General features: G+C 45.8%; 1 protein-coding gene across 4 annotated transcripts in view; it reads left to right on the top strand.

Moving 5' to 3' along the window:
• Positions 1 to 21433, top strand: part of LOC139263138 (cytosolic phospholipase A2 zeta-like) — a 202217-nt gene that overhangs the window by 180151 nt on the left and 633 nt on the right. For all 4 annotated transcript variants that reach the window (XM_070878746.1, XM_070878745.1, XM_070878743.1 and 1 more), the window contains 2 exons: positions 18604 to 18770; positions 20379 to 20565. In XM_070878746.1, coding sequence (XP_070734847.1) covers positions 18604 to 18770; positions 20379 to 20565 — 354 coding nt within the window. The remainder of the gene's footprint in view (positions 1 to 18603; positions 18771 to 20378; positions 20566 to 21433) is intronic.

The following is a 21433-nucleotide window of genomic DNA, read 5'->3' as shown; positions in this document are numbered from 1 at the left end:
GATGCAGGAAGAATGTTCCCAATGTTGGGGAAGTCCAGAACCAGGGGTCACAGTCTGAGGATAAGGGGTAAGCCATTTAGGACCGAGATGAGGAGAAACTTCTTCACCCAGAGAGTGGTGAGCCTGTGGAATTCTCTACCACAGAAAGTAGTTGAGGCCAATTCACTAAATATATTCAAAAGGGAGTTAGATGAAGTCCTTACTACTCGGGGGATCAAGGGTTATGGCGAGAAAGCAGGAAGGGGGTACTGAAGTTTCATGTTAGAAGGGCTGAATGGCCTGCTCCTGCACCTATTTTCTATGTTTCCCCAGGTTTCAAGGAGCCGTTAATTGTGGCATTGAGGGCCCCGCCCCACAATGGAGAGATCTTTCGGAATCGCAAGGGTTACCACTCCCTCAATGTTCAGCTGGTCTGTGATCACAGGCAGATGATCCTCGCTGTCAATGCCCGATATCCTGGCAGCTGCCACGATGCCTTCATTATGCGGGAGAGCAGTGTGCCACGACGATTCAAGTCACCACATGAAGGCCATGGCTGGCTCCTGGGCGACAAAGAATATGGTGTGGCCCCCTGGCTGGTGCCACCCCTCCACAATCACACCACCCCTGCCAAGCAGCGCTACAACACCAGCCATACCACAACCGGAGCCATTATCCAGCAAACTATCGTGGTTCTGAAGCAGCGTTTCCGCTGCCTTGACCACTCTTGAGGGGCAGTACAGTACTCATCTGATAGAGTCTCCATGATCGCCGTTGTCTGCTGCGTACTGCACAACCTGGCCATTATGATCCATCTCAGGAGGGGGAAGACAAGGAGCCTCACCCAAGGAGGAGGCAGTCTGACACTGCTGCGGTTGGAAGGGCTGCTCGTCAGATTCTCATCGCTCATCGATTCCAATGAATGTCTCGTGTGCCAACTGGCCAGCCTATACACGTGGGCATCAACTCAACACATCGCTACACATCCTGCAGCCCTCAGTCTTAAATAATCAGTGTCTTATCATGTAAACAATCCAAACCTGGTTCGTTGCAGACATAAATCGTGTGCTAAAAACAAGCATGACAACAACTTCATCCCCAACACATCAACATACCCACAACACCCCTTCAAACATTTGCATAGACATCCAAGTGCACCTAACTAAAGAAATACGGGAATTAAAGTCTATCACAGGTGGGACAGACAGTCGTTGAGGGAAAGGGTAGGTGGGGAGTCTGGTTTGCCGCACGCTCCTTCCGCTTGTTTTCTGCATGCTCATGGCGACGAGACTCGAGGTGCGCAGCATCCTCCCGGATGCTCTTCCTCCACTTAGGGCGGTCTTTGGCCAGGGACTTCCAGGTGTTGGTGGGGATGTTGCATTTTATCAAGGAGGCTTTGAGGATGTCCTTGAAACGTTTCCTCTGCCCACCTCGGGCTCGCTTGCTGTGTAGGAGTTCCAAGTAGAGCACTTGCTTTGGGAATCTCGTGTCAGGTATGTGAACAATGTGGCCCACCTAACGGAGCTGGTCGAGTGTGGTCAGTGCTTCGATGCTGGGGATGTTTGGTCAGTGCTTCGATGCTGGGGATGTTGGCCTGGTTGAGGACACTAACGTTGGTGCACCTGTCCTCCAATGGGATTTGCAGGATCTTACGGAGACATCGTTGGTGGTATTTCTCCAGCGATTTGAGGTGTCCACTGTATATAGTCCACGTCTCTGAGCCATACAGGAGGGCGGGTATCACTACAGCTCTGTAGACCATAAGCTTGGTGCCAGATTTGAGGTCCTGATCTTCGAACGCACTCTTCCTCAGGCTGCGCTGGCGCACTGGAGGCGGTGTTAAACCTCGTCGTTGATGTCTGCCCTTGCTGATAATAGGCTCCCGAGGTATGGAAAGTGGTCCACGTTGTCCAGGGTCACGCCATGGATCTTGATGACTGGGGGGTAGTGCTGTGTGGCAGGGTCAGGTTGGTGGAGGACCTTTGTCTTACGGATGTTTAGTGTAAGGTCCATGCTTTCGTACGCCTCAGTGAAGGTGTTGACTATGACTTGGAGTTCAGACTCTGTGCGCAGACGCAAGCGTCGTCCGTGTACTGTAGTTCGACGACAGAGATTGGGACAGTCTTGGATCTGGCTTGGAGGCAACGAAGGTTGAACAGGTTCCCGCTGGATCTATAGTTTAGTTCCACTCCAGCTTGTACAAGGTAGCCCTCTCTGGCGAGTACCAAACAATTGTTGCATCGTTCATTCAAGTGTAATAATTTACATGAGCTCACGTTGCAACAACCTAGCCATCTCTGTTGAATATTAAGCAAGTATTTGGCACGTCATACAAGTGCAACTAGTTTTAAAAGCTTATATCTTCACAAGGTCAGCATATGTTGCTACCTTCCCACAATCTTTGTCTTAAAGAGGGCTTTATCACCCCTTCACTTCTCTTTCCCCCTTCCCCCCCACCCCCTCCCATGCCTACTGCTCCTCCTTAATGGGGTCTCAGGATCCTTCAGCAAGGCTGGTCGTCGGTTGCTGACTTGGATCCGCAGCCACACATGATGGCCGAGCAGGACGTCCACGAACAGCTCGGACCCTGGAAGACCCAGCTGTGGACTGCATAACCGCAGCATGGGTGGAAGCACTCTGTTGTGGATGGGGTGCAGAGAGTGACAGCTGCGAAGGTGGAATGATGTTGTCATGAGAAACGACATCACGGTCCAATTGGCCCAACAGGCTGATACTTCCCCCGGAGCAGAGCATCATCATCTGAAGAAATCTGAGGTCAGATTGCTGACCTGGTTCGGCAAGGTTACATCCCCGTTCAACTGATGGGGCCCTGGGCTGAATGGCATAAGAAATAGGCCTTAATAATGGACTCCAGCATTTTCCCAACGACAGATGTTAGGCTAACTGGTCTATAGTTTCCTGCTTTCTGTCTGCCTCCTTTTTTAAATAGGGGTGTTACATTTGCGGTTTTCCAATCTGCTGGGATCTCTCCAGAATCCAGGGAATTTTGGTAGATTACAACCAATGCATCCACTGTCTCTGCAGCCACTTCTTTTAAGACTCTACGAAGCAGGCCATCAGGTCCAGGGGACTTGTCCACCCTTAGTCCCATTATTTTACCGAGTACTTTTTCTTTAGTGATGGTGATTGTTTTAAGTTCCCCCCGCTCCCTTTAGACACTTGATTATCTATTATTGGGATGTTTGACAGCGATCAGTGCATCCGTTGAATCTATTTGTTCTGCATCAAGAATGTGTAAGACTGCAGTACGCCAGAGAGCTGACTCAGGACACCACGCACTGATGACATTTGAGTCATCATCATAGGCAGTCCCTCGGAATCGAGGAAGACTTGCTTCCACTCCTGGTGAGTTCTTTGGTGGTTGAACAGTCCAATATGAGAGCCACAGACTCTGTCACAGGTGGGAAAGATATTCATTGAGGGAAGGGGTGGGTGGGACTGGTTTGACGCATGCTCTTTATGGAGGCCTACAATAGCATCGGCCTGGTGCTCAATGGCCACTGCGTCAGCCATAGCCTGTGCTACCATGTCTGGGAGTCCATGGTCATTACTTGCCGTTGGTATCGACCAAGGATGGGCTCGGTGGGTTGCTGAGAGACATGAGCAATAGTTGAAGCGGACTCCTCCATCCTCACAGCTAGTGTATCAAGACTCTGTGGCACCCTTGCTAGTGCACCCAGCAGATTGCCAGAGTGCTGCTGAGCATAACTCAGGTGCGTACTCGCCCTCCGGGGAGCTGGGCCCCGGGCTTCCCCTCCCCTGTGGCATTGCTGGAGGCCACTGGGTCCCAAAGCATCACCCACCTTCTCCTTACCCACCACACCTACCCACCACCCCTTGATCAGCAGCGCTACTGGCCCCGCTCTCCGACGGCGCAGCCTCCTGCATGAGGTCGAAGGATGTGTCGTCCTCTGCTCCTTCTCATCCTCTTGGTCATCGCCACCCGTGGAAGGTGCCCGAGAAGGCCCCGGTGGATCCGGCTGGTCATCTGAAAGCACAAACACAGAACAGCGGTTACCTGCATGGGAGGGAGCCAGGAGCAGGAAAGGCATTCATGAATGCCAGTCTCATGGAAATAGCTGCACGCTGAAGGTGTCAGGGCCAAGTGTCCCGCAGGTCACTGCAAGGGAACTCAGCATACTGTCACTGTCCCGAGAGGGGTCGGCCGCACCCATCATATCAATTTAGATGCTCATCAACTATCCGTTCCTCCAATGGACTGACTGGTTCTGGCTCCCTTCCACCAAATCCGCATTTGCCTCCGTTGGTTGTGTGCGAGCTTCACCTGTAACATTAAAGAGAAAGTCAGAGTTAGAGGCCTTCAATCAGTGTGTCCCAAGTGCCTTACATACTTTACTATATTTTACTCTGAGATTCTTTGCAGCTCGATGTTTAGTACATTTTACTCTGACAGTTTTTACAGCTCGATGTAACTACCATTCGCGGCATGGACTTGCTGTGGCATTGCTTGAATTAGGGGGCCAGGACCTAACAGTAATGGGGAGGCTATCGTCTTCGAGACGCATATAAAGACTGGGGAGCAAACAACATGAGAGGTGGGTCTGCAGAACCGAGTGGCAAGGTTAACAGCGCAATGCAGGCCCTTGCAGTGGGTGAGGCTGCAAATGGGAACCTTGACTGGCCTCAGAGCATGGATTTGGAAACACTACATTGAGCAGAGACTGCACATTGAGCTCAGAGCATAGCATGCTGAAGTTTGAAATTAAAGATATTCACCCTTCTACATTGCATTGCTGTCCTTGGGACCGTGTCACTTGCAGACACTTGCTCTGCTATTTCCCTCCATAGCATTCGGTATGTTTGGGGTTGGGGTCTCCTCCCAGCCTCTGTCCTCAGCACCTGCTGATGCCTCTCCAGGGCATCAAGGATTGCATCCAGTGCGGTGTCCGTGAACCGGTGGGCACACTGACGAGCTGCTGCTACAAGGTCTGCCATGCTCGCCGTCTGAATGAGTGCGTAGGAAGCGAATATAGTCACGAGGGGTTGAGGCGGTCACTCAACGCCTCAATTCAATGTGGAGCAGCAACAAATGCTGCCTAAGTCTCGGATGTTGAGCTCACGCTTAACGGCCCAGTTAGCGCAGTGTAGTGCCTCCAGGTAAGTGCAACGCCATGATTTTACACTGCTATCAATTCTTTAGGCGGCAACATGAATTTTGCGTTTTGGGGAGCGCGCCTGAAGCGAGGCACTAAAAACTTCTCTCGTGCGGTGACAACGCCTCAAAAATGGCAGCACCGAATTTCGACCCACTGTTTTCCAATGTTCCTTTGGGATGTAACAAGAAAGTCATGGTTGCACATACAAGATCTTCACTTTCTAAATCCACTTTGCCTGCTCTTTATTAGAGTGTAATGCAGGCAATCCTCAATTTTATTCCTATTAACCAATGTAATAATCATTCATGGCATTGAAGCAAAACTCATGAGTTTATAATTGCCTGTATCTTTGTGTCCTCATTTTGAAAACTGCCACCGTTAGCCTATATTAACATAGAAACACAGGAAATAGGTGGAGGAGTAGGCCATTCGGCCCTTTGAGCCTGCACCACCATTCAATATGATCATTTTTGCAACTTCAGTACCCCATTCCTGCTTTCTCTCCATACACCTTGATCCCTTTAGCCGTAAGGGTCACATCTATCTCCCATTTGAATATATCCAACGAACTTGCCTCAATAACTTTGTGGTAGAGAATTCCAGATGCTCACAACTCTCTGAGTGAAGAAGTTTCTCCTCATCTCATTCCTAAATGGCTTACCCCTTATTCTTAGACTGTGATCCCTGGTTCTGGACTTCCCTAACATCGGGAACATTCTTCCTGCATCTAACCTGTCCAATCCCATCAGAATTATATATGTTTCTATGAGATACCCTCTCATTCTTCTAAATTCCAGTGAATATTAGCCCAGTCGATCCAGTCTTTCTTCATATGTCAGTCCTGCCATCCCTGGAATCAGTCTGGTGAACCTTCGCTGCATTCCCTCAATAGCAATAATATCCTTCCTCACATTAGGAGACCAAAACTGTACACAATATTCAAGGTGTGGCCTCACCAAGGCCCTGTACAACTGCAGTAAGACCTCACTGCTCCTATACTCAAATCCTCTCACTATGAAGGCCAACATGCCATTTGCCTTCATCGCCTGCTGTACCTGCATACCAACTTTCAATGACTGATGTACCATGACACCCAGGTCTCATTGCACCTCTCCTTTTCCTAATCTGTCACCATTCAGATAATATTCTGCCTTCCTGTTTTGCCACCAAAGTGGATAACCTCACATTTATCTACATTATACTGCATCTACCATGCATTTGCCCATTCACCTCACCTGTCCAAGTCACCCTGTAGCCTCTTGGCATCCTCACAGCTCACACCACCACCCAGCTTTCAAACTTGGAGATATTACATTCAATTCCTTTGGCTAAATCATTGATGTAAATTGTAAATAGCTGGGGTCCCAGCACTGAACCTTGCGGTACCCCACTAGTCACTGCCTGCCATTCTAAAAAGGACCCGTTTATTCCTACTCTCTGCTTCCTGTCTGCTAACCAGTTCTCTATCCACGTCAATACATTACCCCCAATACCATGTGCTTTAATGTTGCACACTAATCTCTTGTGTGGGACCTTGTCAAAAGCCTTTTGAACGTCCAAATACACCACATCCACTGGTTCTCCCTTGTCTACTCTACTAGTTACATGCTCAAAAAATTCTAGAAGATTTGTCAAGCATGATTTCCCTTTCATATATCCATGCTGACTTGGACCGATCCTGTCACTGCTTTCCAAAATGCGCTGCTATTACATCTTTAATAATTGATTCCAACATTTTTTCCCCACTACTGATGTCAGGCTAACCGGTCTATAGTTCCCTGTTTTCTCTCCCTCCTTTTTTAAAAAGTGGGGTTACATTAGCAACCCTCCAATCCATAGGAACTGATCCAGAATCAATAGAATGATGGAAAATGACCACCAATGTGATAGAGAATTGAAACAGGCTGCATTTAGACAGCCTATGAAAATTCAGACAAGTCAGAGATGCTATGTGAGTGGTAGCATGTTGCATTAAGTCATCAATCAACTTGACATTTTAGGACCCTTGGGTAGTGAGCCAATTAAAAGGTTAAAAGACTATTAATTGAGCCAATAAGCTCAAAGAAGGCGCGTTCTTTTCTGTAAATTGATCCAGGTATAAGTACAGCCATTGTGACCACGTGGTCTCAGAAGGACAAAGACCTGGCTTAAAGCCAAGAGCTTGTTACTGCGGCCAAAATAAAGTACAATAAAACTACAATCGGAGTTCGTATTTCATTGGAAATTAAGAGATCTAACAATTTTGGTGTCACGAACAGGATCGCTGAGGGAAGAAACTGAATTTTGGACATCGGAACTACATACTGAGGTAAGGACTCCTCGTTATAAAAGTCCTCGGTCAAAAGTCTAAATTCGCCTCCTTCTACGCGATTCCGAAAGCCTCCGGTTTGTGAACCCTCGGGTTGGTAGTCGGCTCGAGGTCCCATAGACGTCTAAACTTCGGCGGTGTGTTAGTTAATTAATCATCGACCTATTGATCGGCTGGAAAGCCTACGACTCGAGACCCCAGTAAAGAAATCAGTATTATGGCAGCAGGAGATAAGAGCAAAGAATTGGCTACAACTGTTAAAGGTGGGCAGGCACCACCTGAAGTTTTGCTAGATTTAATTCTCGAACACTTGAAAGAATACAGAGAGCAACAATTCAATTTATCTAAAACCTATATTAAGATCGAACAAAAGTACGGAACCTCCAAAGGACAATGGTCTTTGGACGAAATTAAAAAGGTCGGGGGAAAAACGACCCGTATGAAAAATAAGGAGCGAACTAGATGGTCCCTAGCGGTTATGGGAAAGATCCGAACCGGAATGAAATTATAATGCGTTCCCAACATGATCGAGAACTGACCAGTACAAAGGATCAATTGCAAGCTGTTTGTGCACAGCTGCGACAGAAAAAACTTGAACTTAAAAAGCTGGAAGCGGAAGTTAAAGATCTTAAAGGTGAAATTAAAGAATGGAAAAAATCATTAGGTCAAGAGACAGTAATAGGAAAAGGAAAATGTATCGGTCAATTCCCAGGGTATCCATGTTTGGATAAATTAAAAGCGCAAACCCGAAGACACGACCGAGGAATAGATTCGGATTCTGAATCCTCCGACGATACAGGGTCGGAGGATGAAGAATTAGGGGTGCGCTTTGCCCCGTTTAAAAAAAGACGAGTTGTAGTCAAATCAGAAGAGACTGCGGATGAGGGCGGAACCAAAAAAAAGAGGAAAAGGGTTTTTGCAGAATACTTATTTCATGATCCGGCAGACCCAGAGAAAATTGATAAATGGTCCAAGGAATTGCCCAATCCAAAGAAAGGTGGAGTAAAAACGTGGGACCAATTGGACCGCTTAAGAAATATATATCAACTTCATCCCTGGGACGGAGTGCAAATTTTGACCATAATGGTGCCAAAAACACAGGGAAGAAAATTGCACGACAAGGTAGAAGAAGCTTTGGGGCAGGATGAGCAAGAATTAGACGCAGGATGGGAAGCGATTAAACACTGGCTGCAAGCCTTCAGTCCAGCTAAGACAGACTGGGGAAAAATTGCAGCCTGCCAACAGAAAGGAACAGAGGAGGTCCTGGAGTATGACGAGCGGTTTAGATGCACGTGGCTAGAACATTCGGGTATGAATAATACGGATGAGGAAATAGATGAACAAGTGTTTGGACCCCTGAAAGCAGCTTTCGTGGCAGGTCTAAAGCCAGAACTGTCCAAACTGCTTAAGGTAGTGTTACCGGACTGGGAAGGTAGAGGAACTACCTTTACAGCATTGGTGGATCGATGTACCCAATTAGACCGGGATATGGGAGCTAAAGTCCGAGCTGTACAGGCTATGGGATGGAAATCCCAGGATTCCGATAAACAGTCATGAGGAAAATTACCCGGAAAATGTCATTATTGTGGGAAAGAAGGTCACTGGGCCAAGACGTGCAGGGCAAAACAGAAAGGCCGTGGCTGGAGAAGAGGACGCAGCCAGGGATACAATTCAGCCAACAAACCAGGCTTGTCACAAGATAACGACCTCATAGAAGCATTTAAGCGACTGACAATACAACAACAGAAGGAGTTACTTGGGATAGCAAAAAACGGTTAGAGCCCACCCTAGCCCCCCTCCTCGCACTACTACAACAGAGGGGAGATGGGCTATATATAACTGTGAGGGTGGGTGATAAGGATGTGGACTGTCTTTTAGACACAGGGCGGAATTAACATGCTTACCCCTACAATATGGAGACGTTTTGCCGTTGGATGGTAGGGCACGTACAGCCTATGGAATTGGGGGCCATAAAATGGAAATTAAAAGGACAACACCGGTACTTATAGGGCTGGGTCCACATGAACTAACCACGCCGGTCTGGATAGGCCCAGTAGATCAACCCCTTTTGGGAATGGATGTTCTAATCCAAGTAGATTCATCGTTGCATTTCGAGAATGGTCGGGTGACATGGTCAATTAGAACTTTGAAGAAAGAAGAATTGAAGGAACACCCGATATGGGCTAAAGATAAGAACGATTGTGGCCTACTCCAGATGGAGCCTGCGTCATTTACCGGGACCAAGCCTCCATGCACTAAGCAATATCCCATCAGTCCAACTGCCATCGCGGGAATCTTACCGGTTATTCAGCAATTGGAGAAACAAGGGGTGCTTATTAAAACGCATAGCTCCTCCAATAGCCCCGTGTGGCCGGTACAGAAATGTAATGAGACTTGACGTTTGACTGTCGATTATAGGAAAGCTAACCAGTGTATTGATCAAAAAGCTCCTTTGGTTGCAGATCCCTCCACCATTTTTAATGCCCTCAAACCGGAATATAAATATTTCTCGGTTATAGATATGGCCAACGGATTTTGGTCGGTGCCTCTGGCACCGGAGGTTCGACAGTGGTTTGCTTTCACGGTCCAAGGACAACAGTATACTTGGACCCGGTTACCGCAGGGTTTCCACAACAGCCCTACGGTATTCCACATGGCTTTACAAAGCCATTTGCGAGAATTATCTCCCCTGTCATCCACAGTCACCCAATATGTAGACGATATCCTGCTAGCTTCAAACACGGAAGAACAGCATGAACAAGATTTATGAGCTTTGCTGGACCACCTTCGGCTGAAAGGACATAAAGCCAGCATCGACAAAGCACAAATATCCCAAGAAGCTGGGACAAAAGATTTCACAAGGAAAGAGAACTTACCCAGGATAGAACTGCAGCCATTCAGGCTGCTAAAAAACCCACCACTATTCAGGAACTAAGGTCTTTTTTGGGATTGTGTAACTTTAACAGAAATTGGATTGACTCCTTCACACAGCTTGCTCAGCCACTGAATGATATTTTAAAGGGGAAACGTGCCTCTAAAGAAGCCATCACCCTCACTAAGGAACAGCAAGAGGCCTTCCTGAGTTTGAAAAAGGCTTTGTGTTCGGCACCGGCTCTGGGAATCCCCGTCAGTGGTAAGCCATTTACCCTGTTTGTCCATGAGAAAGGAGGATATATGACAGCTATACTGACACAAAAACATGGGGATCGGCAAAGACCTGGATGCGGTAGCCCTCGGATGGGGAAGTTGCCTAAGGGCCATGGAAGCTACATGTCGAGCGGTAATGACCACTGCGGGTCTAGTCCTCGACCAAAAGCTGATTGTCAAGTGTCCCCACACCGTACACGCTTTGCTGTCTATGAATAGAATGTCTCAGGTGACGGCAGCAAGATGGACCCGCTGGACAGCAGTTTTGGAAGCTCCTAATCTGCATATCTTCCGGGCCAGCCCGGTTAATCCCGCAACTATGCTCCCGATGTCAGAATCGAGGGAGCAAGAGTGGGGAGAATGTGAAGAGCATGACTGCGTGGAGATTTTAAAAGAAACAGAAGAAGCAACCTTAGCAGCAGAGGAACATCTGCACAACCCAGACCTCATCCTGTTTACAGATGGTTCCTTTTTTGTTGACAATGGTATCAGAAAAGCAGGACGGGCAGTTACAACCTTATATGAGGTAGTGGCAAAAGGATGTTTACCCTCAGGAACGTCAGCACAACAGGCCGAGTTATGGGCCCTGTCAGAAGCATGTCGAATAGCAGAAGGACAGACAGCTAATGTCTACACAGATTCGCGTTATGCTTTTGGAGTTGCTCACGACTTTGGTCTGTTATGGCGGAATAGAGGATTTCTCACTGCTGCTGGTACACCTATCCGAAATGGAAAAGAAGTCCGAGACTTACTGGAGGCCATACAATTACCTCAGGAAGTGTCCATCCTGAAGTATAAGGCCCATACCAAGGAAAACACCACAGAAGCACAGGGAAATGCCCTAGCCGACCAGGCAGCTAAAGATGCCGCCTCACAGGTTGTTCCTCCAAAAGAAACAACACAGATGTGCAGATTGAAAGCACTCAGGACTCTGACACAATGTAAGGCGAGTGCTCCCGAGAGGAAAAATGGACATGGATTGAGGCAGGAATTAAGCTATGCGAAGATGGTGTCTGGAGACAAAGAGTTACTGACAAGCCAGTCACGCCACAAGCGCTTATGCCTTTTTTAGCCCAACAGATCCACTCGTGGGGACACTTGGCCTCACAACAGATGACGGCACGGTTCCAGAAAATCTGGTGGGGTCGGGGATTTAAAAAACATGCCCAGCAGGTAGCAGACCGCTGTGTAATGCCCCAACTGAGGCCCCCTGCCCCTGTCGGACCATTCCAGTATCTGCAGGTTGATTATATATCTCTTCCTTCATGCCAAGGATACACTAACATTCTTGTCATGGTCGACAGATTCTCTAGATGGGTAGAAGCTGTCCCAACTAAAAGAGCCGCAGCCAATCACACTGCAAAGGTCTTGTGTTCCCCGATGGGGAGTCCCGAGTAGCATTGACTCAGATCAGGGAACACACTTCGCAGGTGCTGCCTGCCAAGAAGTCTGTAGGTTATTGAACATTACGTGGGATTTACACTGTCCTTATCATCCACAATCATCAGGACAAGTAGAGCGAATGAATCGAACTCTGAAACAACGGCTTGCCAAATATCACCAAGAAGGAACACCATGGCCCCAGGCACTACCAATAATGCTATGTAGCATTAGGGCAACCCCGAACAGAACTACAGGTCTAAGCCCATTTGAAATTAAAACAGGAAGACCCATGTCGCTGCCAGGAACTATCGATTTACGGAAAGCTGATGTTCACTTAATGAGTGACACTTTGTTATCATACTGTCAGAACTTAACCAATGCTATTAGTTCTGTTTCCCGACAGGTATCGGCAGCTTGGGGTAATCCTCCTGAAGGAGGACACGACATCATCCCGGGAGTCTGGGTGTATGTGAAAAAGTTGCATAAAGAACCTTTGAGTGCCAAGTGTTATTGACCACCTAGGCAGCTGTTAAAGTCCAAGGAAAGAAAGCCTGGATCCATGCTTCACACGTTAAACGAGCACCCGTAACTGAAGCTGAAATCTAATAAGGACAATTACTTTTTGAGAAAATGTATAAATTTACTGTATTATTGATTGTAGGTATTCTAGGCATAGGCCTACTTCTTACTAGCCGACCCTCTGCACCAAAGGGAAATAGTAGAGTAGCAAGGGAATTACATATATAAAAAGGTATTTATATGTCATACATTTATGCCAAACAAGGTAACATTTCTAGTTGTTGGGTGTGTGCGCATATTCCTATTCACTCAAAGGGAGGGATTCCCTTGAGGCCAGTTCCCTTGAATATCTCGGAAATGGCTGAGTGGATAATTAATCAAAACAAAACAGGCAATGCGTTTCAGGATATGGAAAACTGGGCACGTAAATGGAAGTCAGCAGGTTACAATCTGACTACCTTTGAAGGGGGATACCAACCGTGCTACAATAATTCCAAACGGCCCCCATTTTTTGTTATCACTAATACAACGGGAATAGGAAGACCAGGGGACTTAGTCTGTCTGATTAGAAACATCAAAGGAGGCCAAAATATGGGGTATAGTAACTGCTCCCGGAATTATAATCAAGCCACGGAACCGTCCAAACTGGGCCGATGTGGGAATTTTTAACGTAACGGGGATTCTGAATAAAACAGATGGAAAAGCCTGGACAGGTCCCGGAGTGTTGCTGACAAAGAAACAGCTAACATTCATTGCCTATAATGGCACCTATTGGGTGTGTGGCCACAAGGCCTACCCTTGGTTGCCCCAGAATTGGACGGGATCCTGCTATTTAGCCTACATTGTGCCTTATATGTATCATATAAAGTCACTGTCGGAATATTTACACCATCCTAAGAGCTATCACAGAAACAGAGAGGTTCTTTGCCATTCTGATCCCCAGGTATGGGACCGCCAGACTGGCAAGGGAATCCATTAACATAGCATCCGTTGTGGAACGGGTAGCCAATGATACCTCAGAGGCCCTAGTTAAAATCAATGCAGAAATGGTAGCAATCCGCACAGTAGCCCAACAGAATAGACTGGCCCTTGATTACATCCTGGCTGAAAAGGGAGGTACTTGCGCCCTACTCAGAACTGAGTGTTGCACATATATCCCAGATAGCTCCGAAGAAATTACCCACTTAGCGGAGCATATCCAAAAGGAGGTAGAAAAACTTAAGCAACCCCCATCATTCACTTTGTGGAGCGGAGTCACTGAATGGCTAGGTTCAATAGGAACTTCATTGGTGGAAGGTTTAATTCTATTTGTTGTAATTATTTTACTTTTCTATTGTTTGTTTATGTTGATTAAATGTTGTTGCGACCAGGTGGCTGTAGCTGCTGTCCCGCATGTGAGATACCTTGCAGGTCCCAGCATACCGTCTGTACGTGGCACAGGGGTATGTTATACTTAAGGGAAGGTTGTTTACTGGTTGAACTCACATATTGATTTGGATTAAATTGGAATAAGGTTAATTAACCTACTAAAACCAGACTTCCATTGTGGCCACGATGGACCTCGGGTTGGTGTAAATTTGTGTGGAAGCTACTAGTCCGGACATGTGGCGAAACACATCAACAAATTTTAGAAGGAAACTATATTAACATGTATGAAATTATTTTGTAGAATGTTTAACCAGTGATACCTGATGTTTTATGATTCAGTTTGTGAAAGAATCAAAGGGGGGGATTGATGGAGAATTCAAACAGGCTGCATTTAGACAGGTTGTGAAAATTCACAGACAACAAGTCAGAGATGCTACATGAGTGGTAGCATGTTGCATTGAGTCATCAATCAACTTGACATTTTAGGACCCTTGGGTAGCGAGCCAATTAAAAGGTTAAAAGACTATTAATTGAGCCAATAAGGTCAAAGAAGGCGCGTTCTTTTCTGTAAATTGATCCAGGTATAAGTACAGCCATTGTGACCATGTGGTCTCAGAAGGACAAAGACCTGGCTTAAAGCCAAGAGCTTGTTACTGCGGCCAAAATAAAGTACATTAAAACTACAATCGGAGTTCGTATTTCATTGGAAATTAAGAGATCTAACATAATGCATCCATTATTTCTAGGGCCACTTCCTTAAGTACTTTGGGTTGCAGACTATCAGGCCCTGAGGATTTATCGACCTTCAATCCCATCAATTTCCCGAACACAATTTCCTGACTCGTAAGGATTTCCTTCAGTTCCTCCTTCTCGCTAGACCCTCGGTTCCCTAGTATTTCCGGAAGGTTATTTGTGTCTTCCTTCATGAAGACCGAACCAAAGTATTTGTTCAATTGGTCTGCCATTTCTTTGTTCCCCATTATAAATTCACCTGATTCTGACTGCAAGGGACCTACATTTGTCTTCACTAATCTTTTTCTCTTCACATATCTATAGAAGGTTTTGCAGTCAGTTTTTATGCAAGCTTCCTCTCATACTCTATTTTCCCCCTCCTTATTAAACCCTTTGTCTTCCTCTGCTGAATTCTAAATTTCTCCCAGTCCTCAGGTTATGCTACATTTTCTGGCCAATTTATGTGCCTCTTCAATTTGATGGGACCCCCGGTGTTCTTGGACTCAATTATACTGACCAGGAATTCCTGACAAATTTCCTCCCATGTCCACCGTAATGCTCTGGCTCTGTGGTAGCACTCTCACCTCTGAGTCAGAAGGTTATGGGTTCAAGTTCCATTTCGGGACTTGAACACATAATCTAGGTTGACACTTCAGCTCAGTGCTGAGGGAGTGCTACATTGAGACACTAAAACAAAACCCTGTCTGCCTGTTCAGGTGAACGTAAAAGATCCCAACAGTATTAAAGAACAGGGAGTTCTCCCAGTGTTCTGGCCAGCATTCAAGGAAAGCTAGGTAAGTACATGAGAGAAAAAGGAACTAAAGGATATGTTGATAGGGTGAGTTGAAGCTGCCTGGAAGAGTAGTGGATGCAGAAACCTTCTCCACTTTTAAGAGATGGTTGGATGGGCAGTTAAAGTGCTGTAACCTGCAGGGTTACGGACCTGGAGCTGGGAATTGGGATTAGACTGGATGATCTTTTGTTGGCAGATATAATGGTAAGTACTGCAGGGAATAGAATATGGCCAGGGTGATCTCCTGGACTAGTGTCGATCGCCTGGATGGGTCGGAGAGGAATTTTCCCAGATTTCTTTCTCCCTAAATTCGCATGGGTTTTTATCTGGTTTTTGCCTCTCCCAGGAGACCATATGGCTCTGGTTGGGGTGGAGTATAGATGTTTTCAGTAGAAGGGGTGTCGCTGTTGTGTGAGGCCGACAGGTTGGGCTGGGTGCTCTTTGCCTTTCCATCATTGTTCATAGGTTTCTATGTAACCTTTAGGGCTGCTGACCAAGGGCCGTGCAGCTCTTTGTCGGCCGGCGCGGACACAATGGGCCGAAATGGCCTCCTTCTGCGCTGTAAATTTCTATGTTTCTAAGTAAAGTTTGAGGAGGCACCTTTGGGGCATCTACCGTTTCTATGTTGTAAATTCTATGTAATTCATCTCTCAAACAGAAGAGATTAACTAGTTATTTGTCTCATTTGTGTTCGTGCTGTACACAAATTAGTTATTCCCTTTGCCTACAAATCCAGAGTGACTACACTTCAAAAGCAACTTTCTGCCTGTGAAACATTTTGTGAGATGTTCTGAGGGTGTAAAATATACAATAGGATTTATTTGTTTTTGAGCTCTGAACCAGTCTAAGAATTTCATCTCGTTTATACCAAAGCCATTAATTATTCTTAGATTACTACTAATTACGACCATGTTGTTTGTCGGTTTTCGGGAATAATTGGAGGAAGTAATCATGTAGTATGCTGACTATCTTGTGCTCATAGGTTGTATTTTCCACGTTCCCCAGTTACTCTCCAGGCATGTTTCTGCATGTTCTTGCATTTAACCCAGTGAGCCTCTTTACCTGTCTCCTTGCACGATTCGGAGAGTTCATTCCTCCTTTACTACTGATTATTTTACTAATCTTTTACGGTTCTTGATTATTCATCTGTGCCTACTGATGCCATGTATGTAGTTAGCCTGCATGTTCAGCATTATGCCTCTAAATGAGTCTTCACCTCTACTGAAGTGTTGAACAACCCACTCCACATAGAAATTTATAGCACGGAAGAGGCCATTTCTGCCCATCATGTCCTCGCCGGCCATGAAGTAAACATCAGTTTACTTCAGCTGTTCCCTCATATACTTGAAATTAGCCCTTTTGAAATTACACACTTGGCTTCTGGTCCTTGTTATCTAATGTTTTGTCAGGTTGATGTTAACTTAATAAACGTAGGTCCCTTGCAGTTGGATTCAGGTGAATTTATAATGGGGAACAAAGAAATGGCAGACCAATTGAACAAATACTTTGGTTCGGTCTTCACAAAGGAAGATACAAACAACCTTCCGAATGTACTAGGGGACAGTGGTTCTAGTGAGAAGGAGGAACTGAAGGATATCCTTATTAGGTGGGAAATTGTGTTAGGGAAATTGATGGGATTGAAGGCCGATAAGTCCCCGGGGCCTGATAGTCTGCATCCCAGAGTACTTAAGGAAGTGGCCCTAGAAATAGTGGATGCATTGGTGATCATTTTCCAAGTCTATCGACTCTGGATCAGTTCCTATGGACTGGAGGGTAGCTAATATAACACCACTTTTTAAAAAAGGAGGGAGAGAAAACGGGTAATTATAGACTGGTTAGCCTGACATCAGTAGTGGGGAAAATGTTGGAATCAATCATTAAGGATGAAATAACAGTGCATTTGGAAAGCAGTGACAGGATCGGACCAAGTCATGCTTGACGAATCTTCTGGAATTTTTTGAAGATGTAACTAGCAGAGTGGACAAGGGAGAACCAGTGGATGTGGTGTATTTGGACTTTCAAAAGGCTTTTGACAAGGTCCCGCACAAGAGATTGGTGTGCAAAATCAAAGCGCATATATTGGGGGTAATGTACTAACGTGGATAGAGAACTGGTTGACAGACAGGAAGCAGAGAGTCAGGATAAACGGGTCCTTTTCAGAATGGCAGGCAGTGACTAGTGGAGTGCCGCAGGGCTCAGTGCTGGGACCCCAGCTCTTTACAATATACAGTAACGATTTAGATGAAGGAATTGATTGTAATATCTCCAAGTTTGCGGATGCCACTAAACTGGGTGGCGGTGTGAGCTGTGAGACGGATGCGAAGAGGCTGCAGGGTGACTTGGACAGGTTAGGTGAGTGGGCAAATACATGGCAGATGCAGTATAATGTGGATAAATGTGAGGTTATCCATTTTGGGGGCAAAAACACGAAGGAAGAATATTATCTGAATGGCGGCAGATTAGGAAAAGGGGAGGTGCAATGAGACCTGGGTGTCATGGTTCATCAGTCACTGAAAGTGGGCATGCAGGTTCAGCAGGCGATGAAGAATCAAATGGTATGTTGGCCTTTATAGCTAGGGGATTTAAGTATAGGAGGTCTTACTGCAGTTGTACAGGGCCTTAGTGAGGCCTCATCTGGAATATTGTGTTCAGTTTTGGTCTAATCTGAGGAAGGACGTTCTTGCTATTGAGGGAGTGCAGCGAAGGTTCACTCGACTGATTCCAGGGATGGCTGGACTGTCTTATGAGGAAAAACTGGATCAACTGGGCCTTTATTCACTGGAGTTTAGAAGGATGAGAGGGGATCTCATAGAAACGTTTAAGATTCTGACGGGACTTGACAGGTTAGATGCAGGAAGAATGTTCCCGATGTTGGGGAAGTCCAGAACCAGGGGACATAGTCTTAGGATAAGGGGTAGGCCATTTAGGACTGAGATGAGGAGAAACTGCTTCACTCAGAGAGTTGTTAACCTGTGGAATTCCCTACCGCAGAGAGTTGTTGATGTCAGTTCATTGGATATATTCAAGAGGGAGTTAGATATGGCCCTTACGGCTAAAGGGATCAAGGGGTATGGAGAGAAAGCAGGAAAGGGATACTGAGGTGAATGATCAGCCATGATCTTATTGAATGGTGGTGCAGGCTCGAATGGCCTACTCCTGCACCTATTTTCTATGTTTCTATGAATGAATTAAATAATTTTTTATTTTTCATTTATGCCTTTGTAAACGTTTTTTAGCTGATCTTGCGGACGCCTCTCCGAACAATCTGACTCCAATGAAAAATCAGCTGTACTTTGTTGATGCTGGGTTCTTGAATAATTCGGCATTTCCCCTTGCTCTGCGGTCACACAGATGCATTGATATCATCCTGTCTTTTAGTTTTAGCCGTGGATCACCATTCAAGGTGAGGATCAGAGTCTATGCAAAGTGCTGTGACAACTCTCCATCTGTCTTGCCCTACAGGTTGTATTTCTCCCCATGGAGCAGAATGTACACCGTGTTCAGTTTATGAACAATGGAACTGCAATGTATTTGTTCCCTCATTTACAAAGACAGGTCGAAAATATAGATACAGAGGCGGATGGGAGTTTGGTACTTGTCGCATGTCCATGTTATAGCGTGCTTGATAGCCTGGTGGTTACTGTAGTGCAACAGCAACCCTGAGATCATGAGTTCAAATCATACTGGGGCAAGTTGTGAAATTGAATTCAATAAATCTGGCACCAGAAAATGACCATGAAAGTTGCCAGATTGTCATAAAAACCCATCTGGTTCACTAAAGGGAACCTGTTGCCCCTACTTGGTCTTACTCCAGTCCCACACTGTGTGGTTGAATCTTACTGCCCGCAGGGCAACAAGAGATGAGCAATATATACTACCATGCTGGGGTCACCCACATTGCCAAACAAATTAAAAAAGTATATAGTCAGGGAGACACTGCTGAAAAACAGACACCACTACTGTTCTTTGTATATAACGTGGAGCCTGAAAATCCATACTCCCCACACACTCGTCCTCTTTATCCGAGACTCAGCAGTAATGTTTAGTGAAGTCTTTAGGATTGCTCTAATGACCATTGTCCTGGTCAGGGTATCACTTAACTTATTTCATATGTTCCATCCACATCAACTATTTAAACACATCCCTGTATAGCCAGTTTCTGGCAACAGACTTAACCAGAATACAAAAGAGATTAACTAAAAATCTCTTGACTTAAAATGTCCATGGTTCTATCCCACTGGAATAAAGCAAAATGCAGTGCTGGATAGTCATCCAGTTAACAGTTATACCCTTGGAAAAGTATGGGTGGCTGATCAATGTTATTATCCTTGTTGAAAGCAGTGACATTAGGTTTTGACTAGAAGTTTACATTCTTGCATTGTGTAGTTGGCCACTGATGCACAGAAGGATGCAAGAAAACCAGTCACGTGTCAGCAAGTGTTAATTTTTTATCATTCTACGTACAATCTATCAAAGCAGAGAATGAACCACTTCCATGTTTCAGTGCCTTTGTTACTCTAATATTAGTGGGGGGTGGGGGGAAAGAAGAAAGAGGAATCGGTTAGCTGAAAACGTAGTAAGCCAGTTTGCCCAGGGAAGCCGGGAAGTTTCCTGGAGCTATTAAACAAGTTAATCATAAAATCATATAAATTTACAGCACGTAAGGAGATTCATTGTGTCCGTGCCGGCCGACCAAGAGCTTATCCAGCCTAATCCCACTTTCCAGCTCTTGGTCTGTAGCCCTGCAGGTTACGGCACTTTAAGTGCTCATCCAAGTACTTTTTAAATGTAGTGAGGGTTTCTGCCTCTACCACCCTTTCAGGCAGTGAGTTCCAGACTCCAGACCTGTTAATAAACATGTACTGCCCAGTAACCGATATATTGATAACTTTGCACACAAGCGTATTTTTGAAACCCATCGGTGCATTTTTCAATTACATCCCAAAGTTAACTGTAGACAGGTAATTAGTTTTAACTTTGTTGTTCTTTCTCTCTCTCCCCTCCTATCCAGGTTCTGAAGACGACTGAGGAATACTGTTCGGAACATGACATCCCTTTCCCCAAGATCGATGTGACAAACATACTGGAGAACAGCCTGCAGGAATGCTACGTCTTCATGGATGAAAATAATCCCCAAACTCCCATAGTGATTCACTTTCCACTCACTAATGCTACATTCCGGAAATTCAAGGCCCCAGGTGAGGGACGATGGCAGTGCACAGAGTTGCAAAAAGCTGCTTTCAAGTTTAAAGAATGGCGAATAAAAATATTAAAGGAGTTCATGGCTTTTTTTCATAAAAATTGAGACTATCCACGTGACTGCCTCAGCGTCATTTCTTCCACTTTTTTTCTCTCTCAGCCAATTCCTCATCGCCCAACCACCACTCCTGGACCCAGTGCGCACATAGTGGCTCTTTCCGCAGGCTGTCCTGCCTTTAAAACCGCTGTCAGAAATGTATGCCTCAAAAAGCACCCGTCCTCTCCAATACTGTGCTATCTCTAACCTTCCTTTCCTATCTGAAGGACCTTTGCCACACAGCTCTATAGCCACCTCTCCCTCTCACCTTTACGTCACTCTCCCCTCCACTGAAATCCTTATCCATACCTTTTGTCAGCTCCCACTTCGATTTTTTCCTTCATTCTCCTTGTTGGCTCCCAAGTTCTACATAAACTTGTTGAAAGCACCTCACCCACATTTCCCTTGCACGAAGACCAAAATCCCCTTTTACTCCCGCCCTTGCTAACCTCCAGTGGCTCCTGACCCCAGTGAAGTCAAAATCCCCATTCTCCCTTCCAAATCCCTGTAGTCTTGCTCCTCCCTTCTCTGCAACCTACTCCACTAGACCTGCTTGTTACTGCATCCCACTCCTGGTCCACCTTCAGTGGTCTGGACACCATTCTCCCCTTTGCTCTATCTCTTTACTTTCAAGAGCTTCCTTGTAAACTTGCCTCTAAGTCCATGCAAAGCCTCCAGCTCTGCTGCTGCTGCTCAATCTTAGTTTACTCCTCCATGAAGTGCTTTGAGATATATTACTATGTTAAAACGCCATATATAAATGTAAATTG

This window comes from Pristiophorus japonicus, chromosome 4 (assembly GCF_044704955.1).
Source record: "Pristiophorus japonicus isolate sPriJap1 chromosome 4, sPriJap1.hap1, whole genome shotgun sequence".
Lineage (NCBI taxonomy): Eukaryota > Metazoa > Chordata > Chondrichthyes > Pristiophoridae > Pristiophorus > Pristiophorus japonicus.
Note: the sequence above shows the minus strand (reverse complement) of the source record. Positions and strands in the feature narration are given on the sequence as shown.